At 33.3% G+C, this 20,082-nt stretch overlaps 2 protein-coding genes across 2 annotated transcripts in view; both read right to left on the bottom strand.

The window, feature by feature from the left end:
- Nucleotides 1-20,082, bottom strand: part of LOC133202675 (putative serine protease F56F10.1) — a 328,774-nt gene that overhangs the window by 123,092 nt on the left and 185,600 nt on the right. The window lies entirely within an intron of this gene.
- On the bottom strand, nucleotides 4,778-5,583 carry LOC133202899 (uncharacterized). Its single transcript, XM_061338763.1, has 2 exons — nucleotides 5,002-5,583; nucleotides 4,778-4,872 (listed from the first exon to the last, which is right to left on the bottom strand). The coding sequence occupies exons 1-2, from the start codon at nucleotides 5,492-5,494 to the stop codon at nucleotides 4,778-4,780; spliced, it is 588 nt and encodes a 195-aa protein (XP_061194747.1). The 5' UTR covers nucleotides 5,495-5,583.

The raw sequence follows: 20,082 nt of genomic DNA, 5'->3' as shown, positions 1-20,082 counted from the left end.
CTAAAACAGTCTGAATCCACTGAGATGTTTTCTTGCGATGAAACAAACTACTTATCCTGAAGTATGAAAACACATAATATAAGATTTGGTTCCTTTCCATAGGCATATTTTTTTAGCCTTTAATTTTTCCAAAAAATGCTTAATTTTCCAATTTTTTTAATTTTCAGAAATCCTGTCATTTTGAACAACCTTTTTCATACAGTCTGAATATTTCGTGAAAAACGAGTATATGCCCTATATACCTTAAATATTCGTTTTATCTTGTGTTACAATTACTTCTGTTTGAGTATACTACGTAAAGATGAAAATGCGTTCACAGTTCCTCAATTTGCATATTTTCATTTTTTTTCGAAAAAGGGCCAAAAATGGCAAATTTCATTGGATCCGTCTCCATGGCAATCGGGTGCACGTGTTTATCTTCTACATGTAACGGCATTCTTAGTATCAATAAAAATTATTTTAACGAAACAATAAAAATTATAGCTTCTTATTTCCCGATGTGTACTTTCTAACACATCCACGAATAGATCGGCGGCCAATAGTAAGTATCATTTAAGAAAAAATATATACTAGTAGTACTATAGGTCTTTAAAGCAGTTTCCAATGTATAGTAAATTACCACATAGTCCAGGTCATTTAGAGAGTTACGTAAAAACTCCTTAAAATTGACTTTTTTATAGCTTTGAAGCAACAAACACATTTTGTGTAATTAACTATTAAAATAAAGTTTTTTGATCCCTTTTATTAAATTGCATTAATTAAAGGACAACAAAGGCACTGTTTCAATAATTATTTATAAAGAAGCTGCATACCTCTTTCCTCTTTACTATATTAATAATAATGAAAAAATCAAGATGTTTGAGTTCATTTTCTATGTTCAGGAAAAGAAAAACATTTTTTCAGTCTAGGAAGGTACTTGGTCACTCCATAACTCCCTTTATCTTTAAGTATTTCCCTTTATCTTTAAAAACTCTAAATATTCTCTTATGACTTAATGAAGCAAATTTGTTTAAATTAATGAGAGAGTGAATCGACTTTGAAGTCTCTTTGTTATAAAATTGAGTATTCTAAAGCCCTCAGGTTGGGAAAGTAAACTGGTACCGTATAAGTTTTAAAACATGAGCCCTTGCATAAAATTTTAGTAGGCCTCAATGTTCTTCGACATCTTAGGCCCTACTCATCATCGAATGTAAAACCTACATGTACTCAGTAATTAAATGCAATGTTGCCCTCTCAAGAATTATTTTCTTCTTGAAGAATAAAAAAATGCGATTTTCCTTTTAACTATTTAATATTATAAGTCTTATTTTGCAGGAAACTATGTGAGATATGACTTTGAATCCTCAGATTATGGGATGGGTTATTTAAAATCTCCGAGCATCAACAATACGGAGGAATCTTATTGTTTCCTAATGCAATACCAGATGATTCGAGATTCAGAATTTCAAGTCAACCTCTTTCATGAAAATGGTTTCGTTAAATTATGGCAAGGCCTGTTCAAGGATATGGCGTGGCATCTACTACGGTTGGACTTTAAAGTTGTCACAGATTATTTCGAGGTGAGCTTATCTCTTAGGCAACTCTAAAATGTTTTTAACATAGAAGCCATGCCTTGAAATACGTATATTGAAATCCCTACTAAAATGAGTAATTTTACCGGACAAGATGATAGTAACAGATGAAGTGATAAATTCGAACTCGTGGATGAAAGATTACAGATCTTGTAAAATTTAGGGATAAATCAGTCCATATCTAAAGTCTAAAATCTTTTAAATTATGCATTTTAAATATGTTAAAGTTCCCGCCTTCAATAATGCTGAGGCTAGGATATAAACATGCAGTTTTGTCTATCTTATGCACAAAATTTAGTCATTGTGTTATTTGATGAAAAGAACGTACTGCCTGCTCAAAAGGTCCTGTACTTAATACCAACCTGCGAAAACTTCTAAAAATAATGCACAAAGTCTCATCTTTTTGAGGACGCCTGAGTAATTTTGGTGACTTACAATTATTTGGTTTCGTCCAGTGTCTTTCGTCATACGTCGTGTGTTAATATTTTAACCTTTCAGCGTCTTTTATGGACCCGCTGAACAAAGTTCAAACAAATTTTGGAATAAAACATCTATGGATGGGAGCACAATCATGTGAATTTTATGGTGACTGTCCCCTTCCCCATCTCCGGGGGCCTAAAGAGTGGGGTTAAAAACTATAGAAATAAATGAAAAATTTTAAAACCTTCTTCTTGAGTCCTGGACATCAAGCAATCAAACATTTGGTATGTTTAAAAGAAAGGTTGATTCCTCTACCAAATTGTGAAAAATTCATGACACCTGTTCACGGGTTCTGGTGCTAGGATGGAGCTGTATTGGCCATTTATTGAAAATGTACTAATATTTCAAAAATCTACTTCTCTTCCTGTATATTTAGGAGACATTCTAAATACCTGTTGATGATGAGCAAGAGTCCTTTTTCCAAATTTGCAAAATTTATAGCCCCTAGATCTGGCACTCTCTTGTAAGTGGAGATCTATAGGTAATATAGTGAAAATGCATTAATCCTTTGAAAATCCTCGTCTCTGCTCCTGGATATTTAGAATACAAACTAAGAGCATGGCTATTTTGTTGGGACATAATTGATTCATTTTATAGTGAAAAATAATGCATTTTAATTCTTTGAAAATCTTTTTTCTGCTCCTGGGTATTAAGACAGACAAACTATTACATAAATATCATGAGCAAAGAATTCCTTCTATAATTGTGAAATCGATGGTTTCGGGATCAGGAGTTCTGGAGTAAGGGCAGAGCTTTTTTGATAAAAAGTAAAAATGCATTAATTCTTTGAAAAACCTTTTTCTCTGCTCTTGAATATTCAGCAGTGAAATTTAATGCAAGGTACTGTTGAGAACTAGTACGTTTTCAAAATTATTAATTTCAGTGCCTCTGAGACATGGGTTTTGGAGTTAGGGTGAGGTTCTATTATTATTATCATTTACACTGCCTTAATAAGTTATTCTCATTTGTTATAGAGATATAAAATATGATGTACAAATGTTATTATTAGTTATCCAGGTCCAATCAAGGGTGTACGGGGATTTACCCCGGGTTTTATTCCGTACACCCTGAGGCTTCTAGAATAAATTCTTTGTAAACAAGACCAATCAACTGTGTTTCAAGCTATCGATAAGATTTACTACGTCCTACATTGCAACGAGACGTCATGTTATTTGATCTTTATTATACAGAAACTGCATTCTAACTTCACGTTTTTTACCCCCGCCTCAAGTCGGGTGTACGGGAAACTTCGGCATTCGGCCTCAGGGTGTATCGAATTAAACCCGGGGTAAATCCCCGTACACCCTTGAATGAAGCTGGATAACAAATAATATCCAATTGAAGGTAGAACGGAGACTTTATTCTTATTTATAAATTTTTGGATGAATTCTGCTTCATATCGGTATGATAACAGGTCGACAAATGAATAAAGAAAGACAATTTGAACCCATTTGAATTTCAACAAATAGTTGAAAACTTGATCTCCATGATTTTTTAACAAAGCAATTTTCCAGATGACTAATTTTCATTCCTGTTACTTATCGGATAATAAAAAAGTATATTAGGTCACAGTCCACCAATACATTTCCCATTGGCGACAATATTAACGTTGTCTCATACAGTTCCTCCCCTTATTTTCGTTGAAGGATGAAAGTTAGTCAAATTTTCTCTAACTAGTTAAATTGCGAGGTGGCATGTTAGATTCGTTTTCCGGCAAAATGCACATGTTCGCAAAAGATCTAAAAATGATAGTAAAAGTAGGGTTATTCCCCGATATCAGTTTATGCAAATATCAAACAATTAAATTCCTTTCCTTTCAAGGATAACACAAAAATGAAAATGGTTTGAACATGGAATGTTCTCTTCTTTCATATATTTAAGTCTCTTTAGTTCAGATGACCTATTTTTTTATATACTGATAACAAGCTAAGCAACTATTTCTTTTTAGCGAACTACTTTCTTCCACTATCGATTCTAAAAATAATAAGAGGAATGTACCCATAAGTTAGAAGAATAGATACATGAAATGTATGAAGACAACGAACTGTACTCAAGCTCAAAGTCAACCAAACAATATAAACTTTGGAGCAGAGCAAACACGGACCTCTAAAACATCAGAGGTGTGATCAGGTGCCATGAAAGAGTAAGCATTCCCTGCCGACCGGTCACAGGCGCCCTGTGCTCCTTGTTATGATCTGGTAATAACGAAAAAAATCCGTCGACAACTCAGTGTGTAAACAATGGCCCAACAATTAGAATGAAAAACGTCAGTCATCATTTGACTTAATAATAAATTGTATTTGCTGACAAGGTCATAGTATCGACCATAGAACTAACGAAATGACGACCTCTGATATTCCTGTTTCACCAACCTGCCAGTCAACAACCTACCTCGCCCCAGAAACTGTTCACACGTAGAGCATGCGCTTGCGTATCGACTCAAATGAGAATGAGAAATATTAAACCCATATGCAGGTGATGAAGGTATATTGCTGCATAAGTAAGGGAAGTTGACGATTGAAAAGGTAAAGTCATCACGTTAATCATAAAGCTTGGTTGTTAGATTACCATTAACGTCTTTTTCTAGTAAAATATCCAAATATGAAACAGTGCTGGGATTCATAAAACTTCTCAGTATATTCTTAAGTTTAAAAAATCACTTAAGTTTTATATTTTATACTTAAGTTCCCTAAGTATTACTTTTGGTAGAAATACCTAAGTGTAGTTCATAAACATAGACCTCCCTTCGAAATTCCTGGAATGTTTAGTGCTGCTAAGAAGACGTTTAAATGCGACTCTCCGAAGCCACCATTGATCATTCCTAAAATAATAATCATTGACCAAAGATCAATCCACAGTATACTGAAATGCAGATGTTATAACTAACATATTTATAAATACCAATGTACACAAGTGTATCATGTTTATATAGACACTATATTTCACTTACCTACTGCTACCTTCGTATTAATATCCCATGCCTTTCCACCCTTTTCTGTTAGATGTTTTTTGCCTGTTGGGACATCATTAAGTAGCCTACACTCCTTGTATCTACACTGCACTTGGAGAATTTGAGCGAGTCCAAATCTCGTCTCTGCAACACAATCGGACAAATGCAAAGGCTGTCCACATCTCTTGCACTCATTTAAATTAGTTGCAAGGGTACCAAGTTCGATGATTCGTCTACCTTCTCTCCAATCATTTTTACCTGTAGGCCCAACAATTTCCTCTTGAGCAACATCAATATCGCGAGCAAGGGGGTCAACACAGTGATACACATGGTCTTCGCTGGCAATTGGAGTGATTACAGGTGTTTCAATATCTCCTTTGGAAGTATCATCATCACTACGGTTCCAATATTTTATGCATTCTCGCCTCAGGACTTCATTTTGTTTTACACGAGAGGATTTAACGAATTTTCCCTTCTTATTTCGCGCCGCCATTATTGCGGGATGTTATTGATAAATAATAGTGTTAAAAACCTATACCGGAGTCCGATCCGGATATGACGTCACAAGACTAGACCCCTACTTTAAGTGTCCTCAGGAGGTGTTTTAAGTACTAGATAAGAAATATTAAAGTTTTCTTTATTTAAATGAAAATAATCATGCACAGAAAAAATCTTAATATTTCATTAAGAAACCATTCTATTACATCCAACTAGAAACTCTTTTTGCCTTTGAAATAATTAACAGATGGTAAGATGCAATATTTTTCAATGTTGATGACATAGTACATTAATATTTCACTTGTGATGTAATACACATGGAATTATATACCTCTATCAAAAAAGAGTTCGCTTTTTGTTCGGGAATTCTCATGCGTTGCTAGGGTGACTTAACTTAAGTGCTCTAATTTTCCCAGAATTGAACTTAGCTAAGAATTATACTTACATTGATATGAATATGACTTAAGAATTTTTTCTTAACTAAGAATTTTTTTTAGTACAACTTTAAGTAAAATCTAAGAGTATTTATGAATCCCGCTTCAGATGTGTCAGACTCTGTGGAATCTTTTATTTCAAGCTCACTGGAATATATCGTATCTACATAAGAATGGAAATGACCATTGTTAATTAACGATACGTCGTTTATATATCTAAATGTTGAGTTGAAGGCCACAGCAAGCAAGTGTTTTCATCTTTTCAGGTACTAGATTTTTGTCACCCAAATTTTTCCATTACTAAATAACCTCAAATTCATTCCATGTTTCTTTCTAATAAGATAATGTTTACTTGTCAACATGTAACAACCAGTTTTGTTCTCCAATGAGTCTGAGTTCATTTGCAATTAAAAGAAAGAACAACTTAGTTTTGTGAGAAAGGTCATTTATTCAATTTACCACAAATATATTTGATCAGTTGATGACATTAGTGTCAATCATTGATTAACCAAAAAATTGCTGAAAAAATGACAATAAATTTGCAAAGGTGGGGTTAAAAACCGCAAAAACCGAAAGTGTAAACTTGAGGGACCCCACCCGAAGACTCATTGGAGATCATGAAAGAAAAATTGAATTTCACACATACTGCAATACCCAGATATTAACTACACCAACCATCTATACATGTAAACTTTTCAATAAATGTGTAAGGCACGCAAAGTGATAGGCAGAATTTTTGTAAAACAATTATGTAACAAAATAAACTAGCAATTTTTTAAAATAGAGCAAGCCTTGTTGACCTCTATTTTGAATATCTAAATGCAGGACAAACTCTGTTGATTTTTATTAGAAAAAAACATCAAAAAGGTCATTATACCCTAAGCAATAGTCACACTAAAATAAATTTTACATCTTTTGATATAAATATAAAAAATGTCTACAATAATCTAGATCTATAGAGCAAGCCTTGTTGTCCTCTATGTAGTACAGTATAAAATGCATTGTAGAGCAAGCACTGTTGACCTCTTCATGTTACTACAAATTATGTCAGAGCAATCCATGTTGACCTCTGACACACCCTATAACACTGTCATGACTAAATATGTATTTGTTTTGTTAGAAATTGTTCATTCGAATGTAGTTTTTGAATGCATTAGACTTCCATCTCCCCATTGAGGAAAATATGCATATGAAAATGGTGTACCACATGTGAATTGAAACAAAGGTCCCGTACTGTGTTTTGCAAGGTTTAAGTAATTAAGCATACAGTACATGTAGCTTTGACAGAACACATAGGGTTCTTACAGTTTTTGGGGATAAATATTGTTTTTGTTTGAGAATTGCTGTGTTTGTAATATTGCAAACTCTGTGATTTGACATAGCTGCTTCCCAAACTTCTAGGGATAAAACAATTGGGTATAATTTCTTAACAGTTATGTGTAAATCCTTCATATCATTAGACCATTTTCCAGTGAACCACTTACAACCAAACACTGCTGCATAACCACCATGCACACCAGCTGAATATTTGTACAATTTTATAACATCTAACGAAATCCACTCTGAATATAAAAAACAAGATTTACCATTGTAGTTGCAGACAAAATCATACCATGCTTGTAAATCTGCCCTAGCTTCTGAATTTTGGGTAATTTTATAATGAGGACAGTTGTGACCTATTGTTAGATCATACAATCTCCTTAAAAATGCACGCCCCGGGATTATCACACTACATGCAAAATTTAATGAGCCTACCAATGACTGCATTTCATGTAATGTAACTTTTCTCCTGACCTTGAACTCCTGAAGTAACTGTAATATTTTCTCTATTTTTTCATTGGGTAAGCGTGCTTCTTTAACTTGTGCATTAATCTCAATTCCATAAATAACAATGATAGGGACTCCTAACGCATCTGCTAAACTTAAAAATGAATTTAGTGCTGCTGAACATTCTACAGAATTAGCTTTCCCAACAAAAAAGAAATCATCTAACAAATGTGAAACCCCTTGAATGTTAAATTTTTCATTTAAAATCCACCGAATTGCTGTTGAAAAACTCTCAAAAGCTGACAAGATGCTGAGGCACCCATAGGTAAAGATGCATGATAATAAAACTGATCCTCCCAACAAAAACCTAACAAATGGTACTGTGATGGATGAATAGGAATCAGACAAAAAGCATCTTGTATGTTATAAGTTTTGATTTTGCTAGAGTGTCATATCTTTGTAAGATATTATTTAACTTATTTACTTTTATTGGAGTTGGGAGATTTATTTTGTTGCCAATCTTTACAATATGATGGAGCATTTTTTTTTCCACACTGGACACATTGATTTTTGTGTTTACATTGGAAGTTTGAGCAAGCCCCTGTTTTACAGTAGGTCCAGCAGTATCCTGAGGAGAACTGATGTTGGGATTGCTGGACCCGTTTTTGAAAGGGATGTTTTGCAACTTGCAATTGTTTGCCCGATTGGAATGTGCTGTGCATATTGGTGCCTTGCCCTATGTTTACATGGTCATAAAAAGCAGACTTCCACAGGTCTTCATTTACTACTGCCCAATCAAAAAACATCACTTTGCGCACCTAACGAAAATTCTCATCATAAGCCCTTGCCATAGGAAATCCAAATTGCTTGGACATACATCTGATATTATGGACATATTTAATCAGACCTGATGCAGAATGAGAATGCTTCGAAATGTACACTGACAATGAAAATATCAAATGCTTCAGACCATAGGTGGATCGATACAAATTGTTTGTTTTTTTTTTGCATTTGTTGATATTTTGAAACCTTTTGATTTAAACAAAATTTCATCTTCTTGGTTTTCATTAAAACTAGGAACCAGATTTGGTAACTCAAGAAATTGTCCTCCCAAATGGATTTCTTTACTTTTTGCTCCACATTAAAACCCAAAGGAAGGGAGTTTTTCAAAACATACGAATCAGTGCTTCCAATATTATTTTCAGTACCTAAAACTGGCGAGACTCGGTTGAAGTTGAGGGCTGAGAAGTACTTGCCTCCTCATCTACCACAATGTCCACTGCTGACCCTGTACCGCCTGTCCAACTGTGTCTTGGTTCCCCCTCAGCTGGGTGATTAGGGACAAAAGTTGGGTTCCCTGGTTTTCCTTCAGTTTGGAAATTAATGATGTGGCAATTTCGTCAGCAGTGGGCATTCTTGGGGCCTTTACAGCTGGGCTCTCAGCAGTGTATGCTTTGACTTTACTTGCATTCCTTGCCCTTCTCCCTGGGGCCTTTGGTTCTGATACTTTAGCAGTATTTTTCTTCCTCTGATTTTGCATCTTGGTACTATTTCAAGAAATAAATATAAATAAAATTTGTATTAGGATTGAAACCCAAATTGTACTTGATATATTAAAAAATAATTATAGCAAAAAATGAGGAATGGTGTGTATAGTATCCAACTGAAAAATGAATATCTTATATGCCTGATGATTCACCTTCAAAATGAAACAACAATTTTGAATTTAATCAAGCATCTAAGCACAAATTACATTAAGATGCACAAAGATACCAAAGTATCACCATAAAACAAAGTGCATAATGATGCACACAGATGCCTAAGCATCACCATGAAACGAAGTGCATAATGATGCACACAGATGCCTAAGCATCACCATGAAACAAAGTGCATAATGATGCACACAGATGCCTTAGCATCACCATAAAACAAAGTGCATAATGATGCACACAGATGCCTAAGCATCACAAGAACACAAAATGCATAATGTTGCACACAGATGCCAAAGCATCACCATAAAACAAAGTGCTTAATAATGCACAAAGATGCCTAAGCATCACCATAAAACAAAGTGTATAATGATGCACAAAGATGCCCAAGCAACACCATAAAACAAAGTGCATAATGATGCACACAGATGCCCAAGCAACACCATAAAACAAAGTGCATAATGATGCACACAGATGCCTAAGATCACCATAAAACAAAGTGCATAATGATGCACAAAGATGCCCAAGCAACACCATAAAACAAAGTGCATAATGATGCACACAGATGCCAAAGCATCATCATAAAACAAAGTACATAATGATGCACACAGATGCCTAAGCATCATCATAAAACAAAGTGCATAATGATGCACCCAGATGCCTAAGCATCACTATAAAGCAAGTGCATAATGATGCACAAAATCAAGCCAATCAGAAATCTTAAGTAAATGATGAGGAATGATGATACTAAAACAGCACCCTAAACCATAAGCGTTAAATGAGACAAATTAAACATCAACAGAAAACCAAGTGATAATGATGCAAATACATATTAATGATTAAGCATCAACCATGATTAAAGTATACTACTATAAGTGGCTAAGTGCCTATAATTATGATAACAATACATAACGATGCTAGATCTACTCAAACCTCAGACAGTCGGCGTATGAAGGACAATGATACTACAGTAAAATAGCAACAAATAAATAAAAAAAAGAAATGTAATAGGATAATATATATTATAGATATTCAGGAATTTTGTTGCTCATTAGTCGAATCTGACTATACAAACAGTCCCAATTTAGGACTTTCAACTGAATTAAGTTAGTATATTACTACTTAATAAGATAATGGAATAACTTCTGTTAACTCTTACTAATAACTATTTCTCAGTGTTACTATCTTAAGAAAAATACCCTGAATACTGCAGATTTGAATAAAACATTGCCTTTTTGTATGATGTAATTAACTCACAGTGTCCGTTATCTTGATAACCAAATTCATATTAACAGGCCTAATTTTAGAATTCCCCTGTTTCTCAATAATCAGCATCGGGTAACAAACTTAAAAGGCTTTGCGAAATCGTACACGAGTCACAAAATAACATGGTTCGAATTTGTTCTATCTTCGTTTACTTGAACCACAGCTGCTCAAACGCTTTTTGCATAGATTTGCATACCTACATCATTCAGGTGAACTATATCACACAGAAGAGAAGCTGTATCCTTCCACAAACCTCGATGTTTCCAAAAAGTAACATTATCACAGTCTAACAATAACTGGGACAAACGTTTATTTACTTCAACGACCTTGTCATTGTAATACAGGTATCACAAAGGTAATTGTTTTCACTGTATAATTCTATATAGAATAAAAAATCATTAAAAATCAGGTATTCGAATTCATGAAAAAATATTTAGCAGGAAGTGTTAAACGTGACCAGTCACATCAGCTGACACCAAAAAATAGGGTACGTACACGGCATTTTCTGATTTTTTGCATCCGCAAACAGGAATACCCTCAAAACCACGTGTATTCAATGTGTGCACCCCAGGAAGTGGCCTCCTATGCCCCGAAAGAAATAGTTCCTGTCAAAAACCTTTAATATTTCACAAAGTACATAAAATATCCTAAGCACAGATACCAAAAATGTAAAAATAGAATAAGGGAAAATATAAAATTTCTCACAATAAAAAAAAATATTTCTTTATTATGTATGGGACTACAATTGACTAAGTTCATTTTGATTGGTCAATTACCGGTGTGATACCCTGAACTGAGGCCCCAAACGTTCGGAATACCTCGGTAACAATTGACCAACCACAATATGTCTAATTTCATAAGCGGTAAGCGGTAATTAAAAATTCTGCAAATGATCTAATGTCACGAGCCAACCGTTCTGGTCGATCTTCGTGCGTTAGATCATTTCCTCCAATTTGAATGAAAACTGAATGCGGTTGAAACGAGTCAAACACTTGCATGAATTTTTGAGATTGGATGCATTTTGGCCCTGGCCTCAAAGTTCCGCCACTCAAACTCGCAAATTCAACCTGTATCTCCGTGCCATCAAATCCCATATTATACCAACCCAATGCTCTTTGTTTGAAAAGAAATGATTCTTACCGATGTACAAATGAATGACCAATAACTAGAACCCGATGAACCATGATTATAAAATACTATAATCTAGTAATATTCAGTATATAAAATCATAAAAACAAATGCAACTTTTTCGTAAACAGGTAAATGAAAATGATTTGGATGGCCTATACCTTCTGAGCTGGTCTAAATCATCCGTAAGAAATGAAGATAAACTGTTATCTGATAAATTGAATTCTTGTAAAAAAAGAAGATCTAGGTTCGTCCGGCAGGTATTAAAACAAAGAAATGATTAAATTGTGACTTCTCTGGCCAAGATAAGATTTCAGTATAGGAGTACTTAGTTCTGATTTGATAAAACTAATTGGATTAACACTGGCCATTGCATACACCGTGTCATGCCAGATTGCAAATTCCATCTGATGACTTGTGTAATTATCTACCAGATGCCAACAATAATGATGCCCCCCCCCCCACCTACATGTCTGGTGGCTAATTTCTAGACCTTAATCATTACTGTTATCAACAATGAGTATATAATTAATAACAATAGTATCTCATTACAAAATTTGCTGCCAAAAATGTTTTTATTTACAATAAAATAAGTTTTTTGAACAAATTTTGCTTCATATGAATACAAAAATAGGTCTACTAATAACGGGACGTAATTGATGCCCATGGGAAATCCAATAGATTGTTGGAAGACCTGGGGCCCGTTTTACAAAAGAACTTAAGACTTAGACCAAAATTTAATTCTGCTAATAACTTTCTAATTTACATTGAATAGAAAATGGTTTTAATCTTGATAACAAGTATGTAGAAAGATACTTTTACGCTAGCAATTGTAATCAGAATCAAAAATTTTGCAAAATTTTATAATCAACTAAAGTTTTTGGTCTTAGTCGTAAGTTCTTTTGTAAAACGGGCCCCTGGTCTCCAAAAACCACATACATATTGTCAATCAGAAACTCAAGCATCTTTTTAATATCAACTTGAGAGTACTTGTGTGTACAATCAGATTTTTTTTTAACAAAATCATTTTTGAAATGACCAGTGACAAGATAAGTAGATTTACGAGTTCAATTTTTATTGAAAAAGCAGCTGTCAATTATATCAAAAAGACTGGACTTTAATTTATCGTGGGGAATGGTTGTATTGAAATTGAGAAGTCCTAAATTTTTATGTTATTGATTTTGGTAAAATTTTGTGATTTCAAATTTTCCAAAAGTTCCTTGAATTTTAAAGTATCCAGATCTGATTCACACCACTTCTCGAATATATTGTTGCACAGTACTCCTGAAGTTTCTTCTTCACTACTGTTAATATTTTAGTGAGGAGTAAACAAAGATGAGAGATAGAGAACGATTGTCCTTTTCTCTGAGAGAGAGAGGGAGAGAGAGAGGAGTATATTTTTATGCAAATCATATCTGATTTCAGTTGACCGTCGCAGTAGGGTTTATCCTGGATTTTCGAAACGCTTCAATTGGAATTGATTACACAGATCTACGATCCGGTCCCTGCAATCCTTCCATGATTGTAGAAGAAGTTCCGAATGTTTTCGGTAAGTTGACATTTAGCTGAAACAGCGGTCCTTATAAGAAAAACGTGATGTTTGTTTTATATTCTGATGTGTGTAATCTTATTATGTTTTACCATTCAGCTAAATATATGTTGTATTATGCAAATGCAAACACATGAGAATCTTTTACGTGTAATTTATTTTTCCAAAATTTAAACGGACTGACCTTTTGATTTAACAAGGCCGAATTTACTTTGTATGTATTCACGCAGCGTTGTTTCAGATGCATCACAGTACCCTTGATTGCCGTCACAATTGAATACAATAACGTCACAGTTAAAATGACGTTAAATATTTCGCTATTCTTGTATACCTGGTAGATCTGGACTGTGCATGTTGAAATCTCACTTATTCTAGGTATTTCTATCAATTTTTGATTTTAATATATAAATTTTTAATTAATAAGCAACTTCGTAACATAATTTATTTTGAGATTATTCCAGTTTCTAAATATATAAAGATATTTATCAGTTGTATTTTTATTTTTTGAGTATAAAAAAACAACTGCAACCAAAAGTAAACAAATGTAATCTTTCTTCTTGAAAATATTTATTTACCAATTTTATCGAATATGCATGAGGTAGATTGACTTTAAAAAATAATTCTACCAGTAATTCACTTGCAACCAAGCGGAAATATTTTAGTTTAATTATATTAATAAACTTTGTAGTTTAATAACCTTTTTAACCCCCTTTCCTTTTCCACGTTAAACAATGTTGTGTGTTAAATGAAATAAAAAAAAGGAGAGAAAATTTTTTCATCATATAAGAAGCATTTAATTTTGAGAAACATATACAAAATAACAATATATTGAATATTGAATATGTAAACCTTCGGCGACTTATATAAAGTATCTTATTAGATGAAATTTAAAGTTCTATTTTTGTTTTTTGATATGTCCCCTTTTCACTTCAATAAAGGCCAGTATTTCTTTTCATTTTTCAATTGAGGAGTGGATATTGCATAAAATATGTGAGAAAAAAAAAACATATTTCACCATTTAGTTTCTTTTTTTAATTTGTCAATTCAACTGTTTATTGCGTTTGTTTGTTTCTTGTTGTTTAACGTCCCTCTCGAGAATTTTTCACCTATATGAAGACGCCACCAGTTGCCGATTAAGGACTGCAAATTTAGACCTATACTCGGCACTCAGCGCCATTGAGCAGTGAGGGATCTTTTTCGTGCCAGCACCAACTGTGACATGGGACCACGATTTACACGGTCTCCTCCAAAGGACCGGTCATCACGTCCCACAGCGGGAATACAACCCGTGACGTAGGATCAAATCCTTACTCCACGTTTCTAGAGCAAACTCTCTAACTCTCACTCGATCGACGCTTATTAGGTAGTTTTAGCAGACAATTTTTTGTAAACCCACGAAAAATGATCCATATTTTAAAATTGTTCCTTTTCCACTATACGAGGGGTGATCAAAAAGTTCGCGAACTATCTCTATATTTACAAAACCACAATTCAGATCAGAATGAAATTTGGCACACATATAGTCATGCACATGTTCTATAAATAACAGATGTTGAATAATGTTTTGCTCCGTGTTTGTGACGTCACAGTGTGAAAATGACGTCAATATGTAGGTCACTTGTGACAAAAAATGGTTGACTCAGTCGTACTCGAGCAACGAGCGGCTGTAAAGTTTAACGTATATCTTGGAAATTCCTTTGCAGTAGAATATGATAATTTGTACAAGGTTTATGAAGACAAAAGACTTACCAGAGGTTCAATCATTAATCGGATTGATTCTTTAAGTGAAGGCAGGGAGTTTGTTAAAAATGATGTTTGTTCTGTTCCCCAGCTAAAGCAAACCGGGGAAAAGATGTGTCCTTAGCTGAGCAATTTGTTATGAAACATCGTCAAGTTACAATTAGAAAAAATGGTTGAGTATCTTAACAATAATATAATTATTAAATCCCTAAAATATCGTTTACTTTTGACATTAAACATATTCGATATGATAAAAAGAAGGCACCCATACTTTATCCACATTGGATAAACGACGCTCCCGAGACAGAGGACTCGAGTTGTGATGGGTCACCATACTAATTGTGGGAAGGGATATCCTTATCCACCCATCCTATTACCGAGATTTGGCCATTTCTGACAAATGCACTGTTCTTGTTATAAAAAAATAACTTGCATGGTAAGAAATATAAGACTCGGAAAAATCTTTTAGGTTACGTGAACAGACTGCTACGGAGCATGCCACGTGACTGCCTGGATCACGTGATTCGCGCACGGGCAGAACGTTGGCAGATGTGCATTGAAATTGGAGATGACTACTTTAAAAATCATGAACACTGAAACCTCAATTTATTTTTTTAAGGAAGTAATCCAATTAGTTCGCGAACTTTTTGATCACCCCTCGTAGTCAAGGCAAGGTAACAAAATTTCAATCTAATTTTTCTTAGCATGGTACATAGAAATAAATTATGTATCTTAAAAACATTTCAAAAATGTGTACCGGTCCGTTTCGAATTTTCCAACTAGATTGGACCTCGTTAAGTCTGTTTTCAGTTTATGGTATTGAGGCCTGTTATCATGTAGCAATTATATATACAAAGAATTTAGGTTCATTTTCCGTCTGTTTACTCTTATGAAATTTGGCTTCAGCGCTAATTATTAAGTTAATAAACACTGGAAACAATTTAAGTCTACCATGTGGGGTAAAAAGGCATTTTAACGTGACAATTTTATTTAGAACATTGTCCATTCCAGAGATAGTTATTTCAGTCTCTTATCAGAGTATAAATGTACCTTAAGCTCAGAGCTTCTTGTAATTTATTGTTTAAGTTTAGGTAGAAAATGATATGTTCATGTTAATTTCGGTAACATTTATTTTAATTCTTGAGGAATTTCATTTTTTATGTCTTTATATTGAAATTCAAAATAGATATAAGGGTCAAGATTTGGCGAATGTGACAGAATAAGGCTGGGTTTATAGGGAAAATTTGTGATAAAGATGAGTTTTATCATTGATAAAACTTATAAAAGATGTTATACAAATTTCTATAGACGTTCTGCATGCATTGCTTCCTTCTAAGGTAGACGTTAAATGGTATTAAAGCGGTACATATGTTTTGTTTACTAGGAATTGTTTACTGACATATTTGGCTTTCCAGAAAGCCTGAAATATAATCTATATATTTTCAATAACGTCAAAAAAGTAGACTGTAACATTCTTCAAGCTATCTGTTACACCTTGGTTTTAAAAAATTGGTTTTTGAGTTCAATTTTTAATATACAATGTCTGTAGAAGAAACTATGTCCAGTTTTTCGTTAAAATTACGAGTACACAGTTGCTCTCCTTGAAGGCGGCAATAAGTCCGGCTTTTCTTCTTTCTTTCCTAACAAAAAAGCACCATAGTTTACTATAGTTAACTATAGTAAATCAAAGTTTGCACTATAGCAAATCAAAGTTTTATTACTATGAATTTCAGATCGTCATATTTTTTTTTATTCCTACAAGCAATTTTCTGATATTTAAAAGAAATATTATTTGTACAGTGTATATTTACAGATTATCTAAAAAAAAAAAATTACATCACTGGTAATTTAAGGTCTGACGACACTTTCCTCAAACATCTGTTTTGTTTTTCCTTATGATATTTAAGAAATATTCATAATATTAACATTATCTTGTGATTTCTAAACTGTTTTCAAAATGTCTTAGAAAATAAATATAACAAAAATTGTGATATTGACAATTGAAATGATTTCAAATGGAATTATATAGGAAACGCCACCCTCTGGTATCTTGCACAAATGCCTGGTAAGGTACCTCAATTTTTGTGAGGAAACTTGTTAAAGTAGCAGTACTTCTATGACAAATTCTTGGGAAAAATAATACATTGTTGAGAAAGGTGTCGTATGACTTTAAGGCTCTAAATCTTCAAAAAAGTTCTAGAGTAAAATTTCATAGTAAATCAAAGTATCTCAGTTTTACAATAGTTAACTATAGTAAACTATAGTCAACTAAAGTAAATTTTTGTTAGATTTTTTTTTATTTTAAATAGCTAAGGATGGTTTAAAATAGTAAGTGCAAGCCCCTCAAAGGCTTCCCAAAACTTTTTATAATCTGATAAGAAGATATTGATGAGATTCTCTTGATATCAAGACAGAATGAGAATTTTCTGCATCTTACCCTTTTACTACATAAATTCACATTTTACACTGAAAATCAAATTAAGTCTTTCAAAATTATCTGAAAAGGAATTCCAATCTACCGACTCAGATTCTTCGGCTGTTCCAGGAAACAAATATGTATTATAGTTTTTTTTCTAATTATTTCAAGAATGAGAAGAGTAGACTCATGATGTTTTTTTTTTATAAAATAACAATGCAATTTTAAATTGCAAATGATAATGATAAGCAGATGCTTTGATTGATGTGAAATAGGAGAAAAACAAATAAGAAAAATACTTCTTTTACATCAAACTTCTATTCAATGGCAACAATCTGTAACGATGAAATTCAGATAATCAGACAAATGGCATAGGCATCCTCGAAAACACTCATAATGGTTATTGATGATCTTCATTTTACATAAAAGTTATATAAGGGTTTTTTGTGCCTTTAGGATCTTAAATTTTCTTTCATTTGAAAAAAACTTGCTGAATTCTATTTAATTTTTCACAAGGCTTAAAACTTCATTTTATAAGAATCAGTAAAAACATATAAATACTACTCAAATAGCATTTACCTTCGTTTCTATTTTTTCCTATAGATAACATAATCATTTACATATAGATTTTTTTAATCTATAATTGAATTCTTATAGAATCTTTTAAATATTAGCATAAAGATACATGTACGCATAGCTCTGTCTCTAGCTTAAATTTAATTGGATTTGGCGAGGGAATAAAAAAACAAACGAGTCCAGGATGAAAATAATATCCAATCACAAAGCATTGGAGATTCTTTGTATTACATGTACATGTTTTATAATCACTATCAATGTTTTACTGTTTTTATCTACGATTCAATTTTAATTTCAATTCATCACTTTCACTCAAAAACTTTTGTGACGTCACAGCAGTCGTGTATAAATAAAGTATCAAATGAGTGATACACTGTATCCACGAGATAAAGGGTAAATCTCTCTCTCTCTCTCTTGCTCTCTCTCTCTCTTGAGAAAATAAATTATGATATCCGAGGATTCAATATATCAAGGGTAAAAGGCTTCTAAATTAGTGCGACATTTCCATGGTATTTGAGGTACGCAAGTAGGTAAGGGCTAGGTATGGGCTTTTCTATGCAAATGAACTAATTAAAACATATGAGGATTGTACCTATTGCACAGAAAAAGTTGAGATTTCTTTTCTAATGTATACTTGATATCTACGATGTTTGTTAAGCTAGTACACATGACGACGTCATATTATGACTACACAAGGTTATAAAGAATAGCAACATCAATAGCTTCTGCACAAGGATTTATCCTATTTAAATATACAAAAACAATGTATAATTAGAAGCAGGGCGTTTCTTGCATTTATGATGTTGCTGCACAAATATCAGCAGTTTAATTGTTTAGTTACTGTTTTAGACACTTTGTATTGAATCAGATAAAAAATGTACAGTCCTGTGTAAGTCTCCTCATTTTTTTTTTATCAAACGAGAAAGTGCACTAGTGGAGCGGATAGTTGAAATAATTGTTCACTTGGTGAGACAAGCAACAAATTTGGCATGAAGGTTCCTTGTCTTTTACCCGAATAGGAAATATCGTTGGCTATTCAAGTTTCGACTGTTTTCAAAATGGCCGTCATGATTTTCAAAATGGTGTTATTTCTTTTATTGCATATTTGGCATTTTCATTTTTTTTTTTTTTTTTTTTTTTTTTTTTTTTTTTTTTGGTCAAACATTTTAAAAATCTTTGAAATGTTCAATCAAAATTTGGTCTATGTGAGATGAATAAAGTGTTACCACACGTATATATCCAGTGAGCATGCGCTAAATTAAAGTACAGGTTATTGCTGTTTTATAGTAATAATGAGACCAAATCTTAAGAGTAGTTACAGCTGCATAGAGTAGTACAAGGTTATTCTTCCTGAAGCTTTTACAGATAATCAATCAAGTAATTCTACACCTATTCAAGTACTTCTTGGAATAAGGCTGTCATTGGCGCCAAAAAATGTTCCATGTGGAACGCAAACTCCGCCATTTGTTTCATATATTACTTTAGAGGTGACTTTCATACCGGCTGCTTCCATCTATGATCTGCTTCCAAGACAGATCGTTTATATGCTCATAAAGAGCAGCCATTCAGAGCAGAAGTGCTATCAAAGGAACCCTGTCTAGGGTAAAGACGGATTTCGTGTTGGTGTAGAAAGTTTTAATTTTAACCTTCTCGGAGGTTGCAGTAGACTTCTATGATCTTAAAATTGCAAAAAATGCATTCTTTTACTTAAATGTTTACATCAGTTCACCTGTTTTATTACTTTTAAGATAAGAAAATTGACTGACTTCTTTCATGTCAACTTCTTCAAATGTTACCTCCCCCCCTTTCCTGGTCATAACTCTTATAACTTTATATCTTCAGCCAATTTTTCCGTCTCAGATGTTTTTATCTTGTCTCTGATGTCTTTTAGAGTGTGAGAAGTGAAAGGTGTTCTGAAAAGTCTAGGTCGTATACTGTATAGGGGATTAAATTCACAGGTTTTTCTCTCCTATGACATGATCGTGGTTTGATGAATTC

The sequence above is a fragment of the Saccostrea echinata genome, unplaced genomic scaffold (genome assembly GCF_033153115.1).
Source record: "Saccostrea echinata isolate AGI-Se365-2 ecotype Australia unplaced genomic scaffold, CSIRO_AGI_Sech_v1 ptg000047l, whole genome shotgun sequence".
Classification (NCBI taxonomy): domain Eukaryota; kingdom Metazoa; phylum Mollusca; class Bivalvia; order Ostreida; family Ostreidae; genus Saccostrea; species Saccostrea echinata.
This window is presented reverse-complemented; position numbering and strand designations above follow the sequence as displayed.

Coding starts and splice junctions, on each gene's coding strand:
- LOC133202899 (XM_061338763.1), bottom strand. CDS start 5,494: ATGGCGGCGCGAAATAAGAAGGGAAAATTCGTTAAATCCTCTCGTGTA. Junction 4,873..5,001: donor TAATACGAAGGTAGCAGTAG/GTAAGTGAAATA, acceptor TTATTATTTTAG/GAATGATCAATGGTGGCTTC.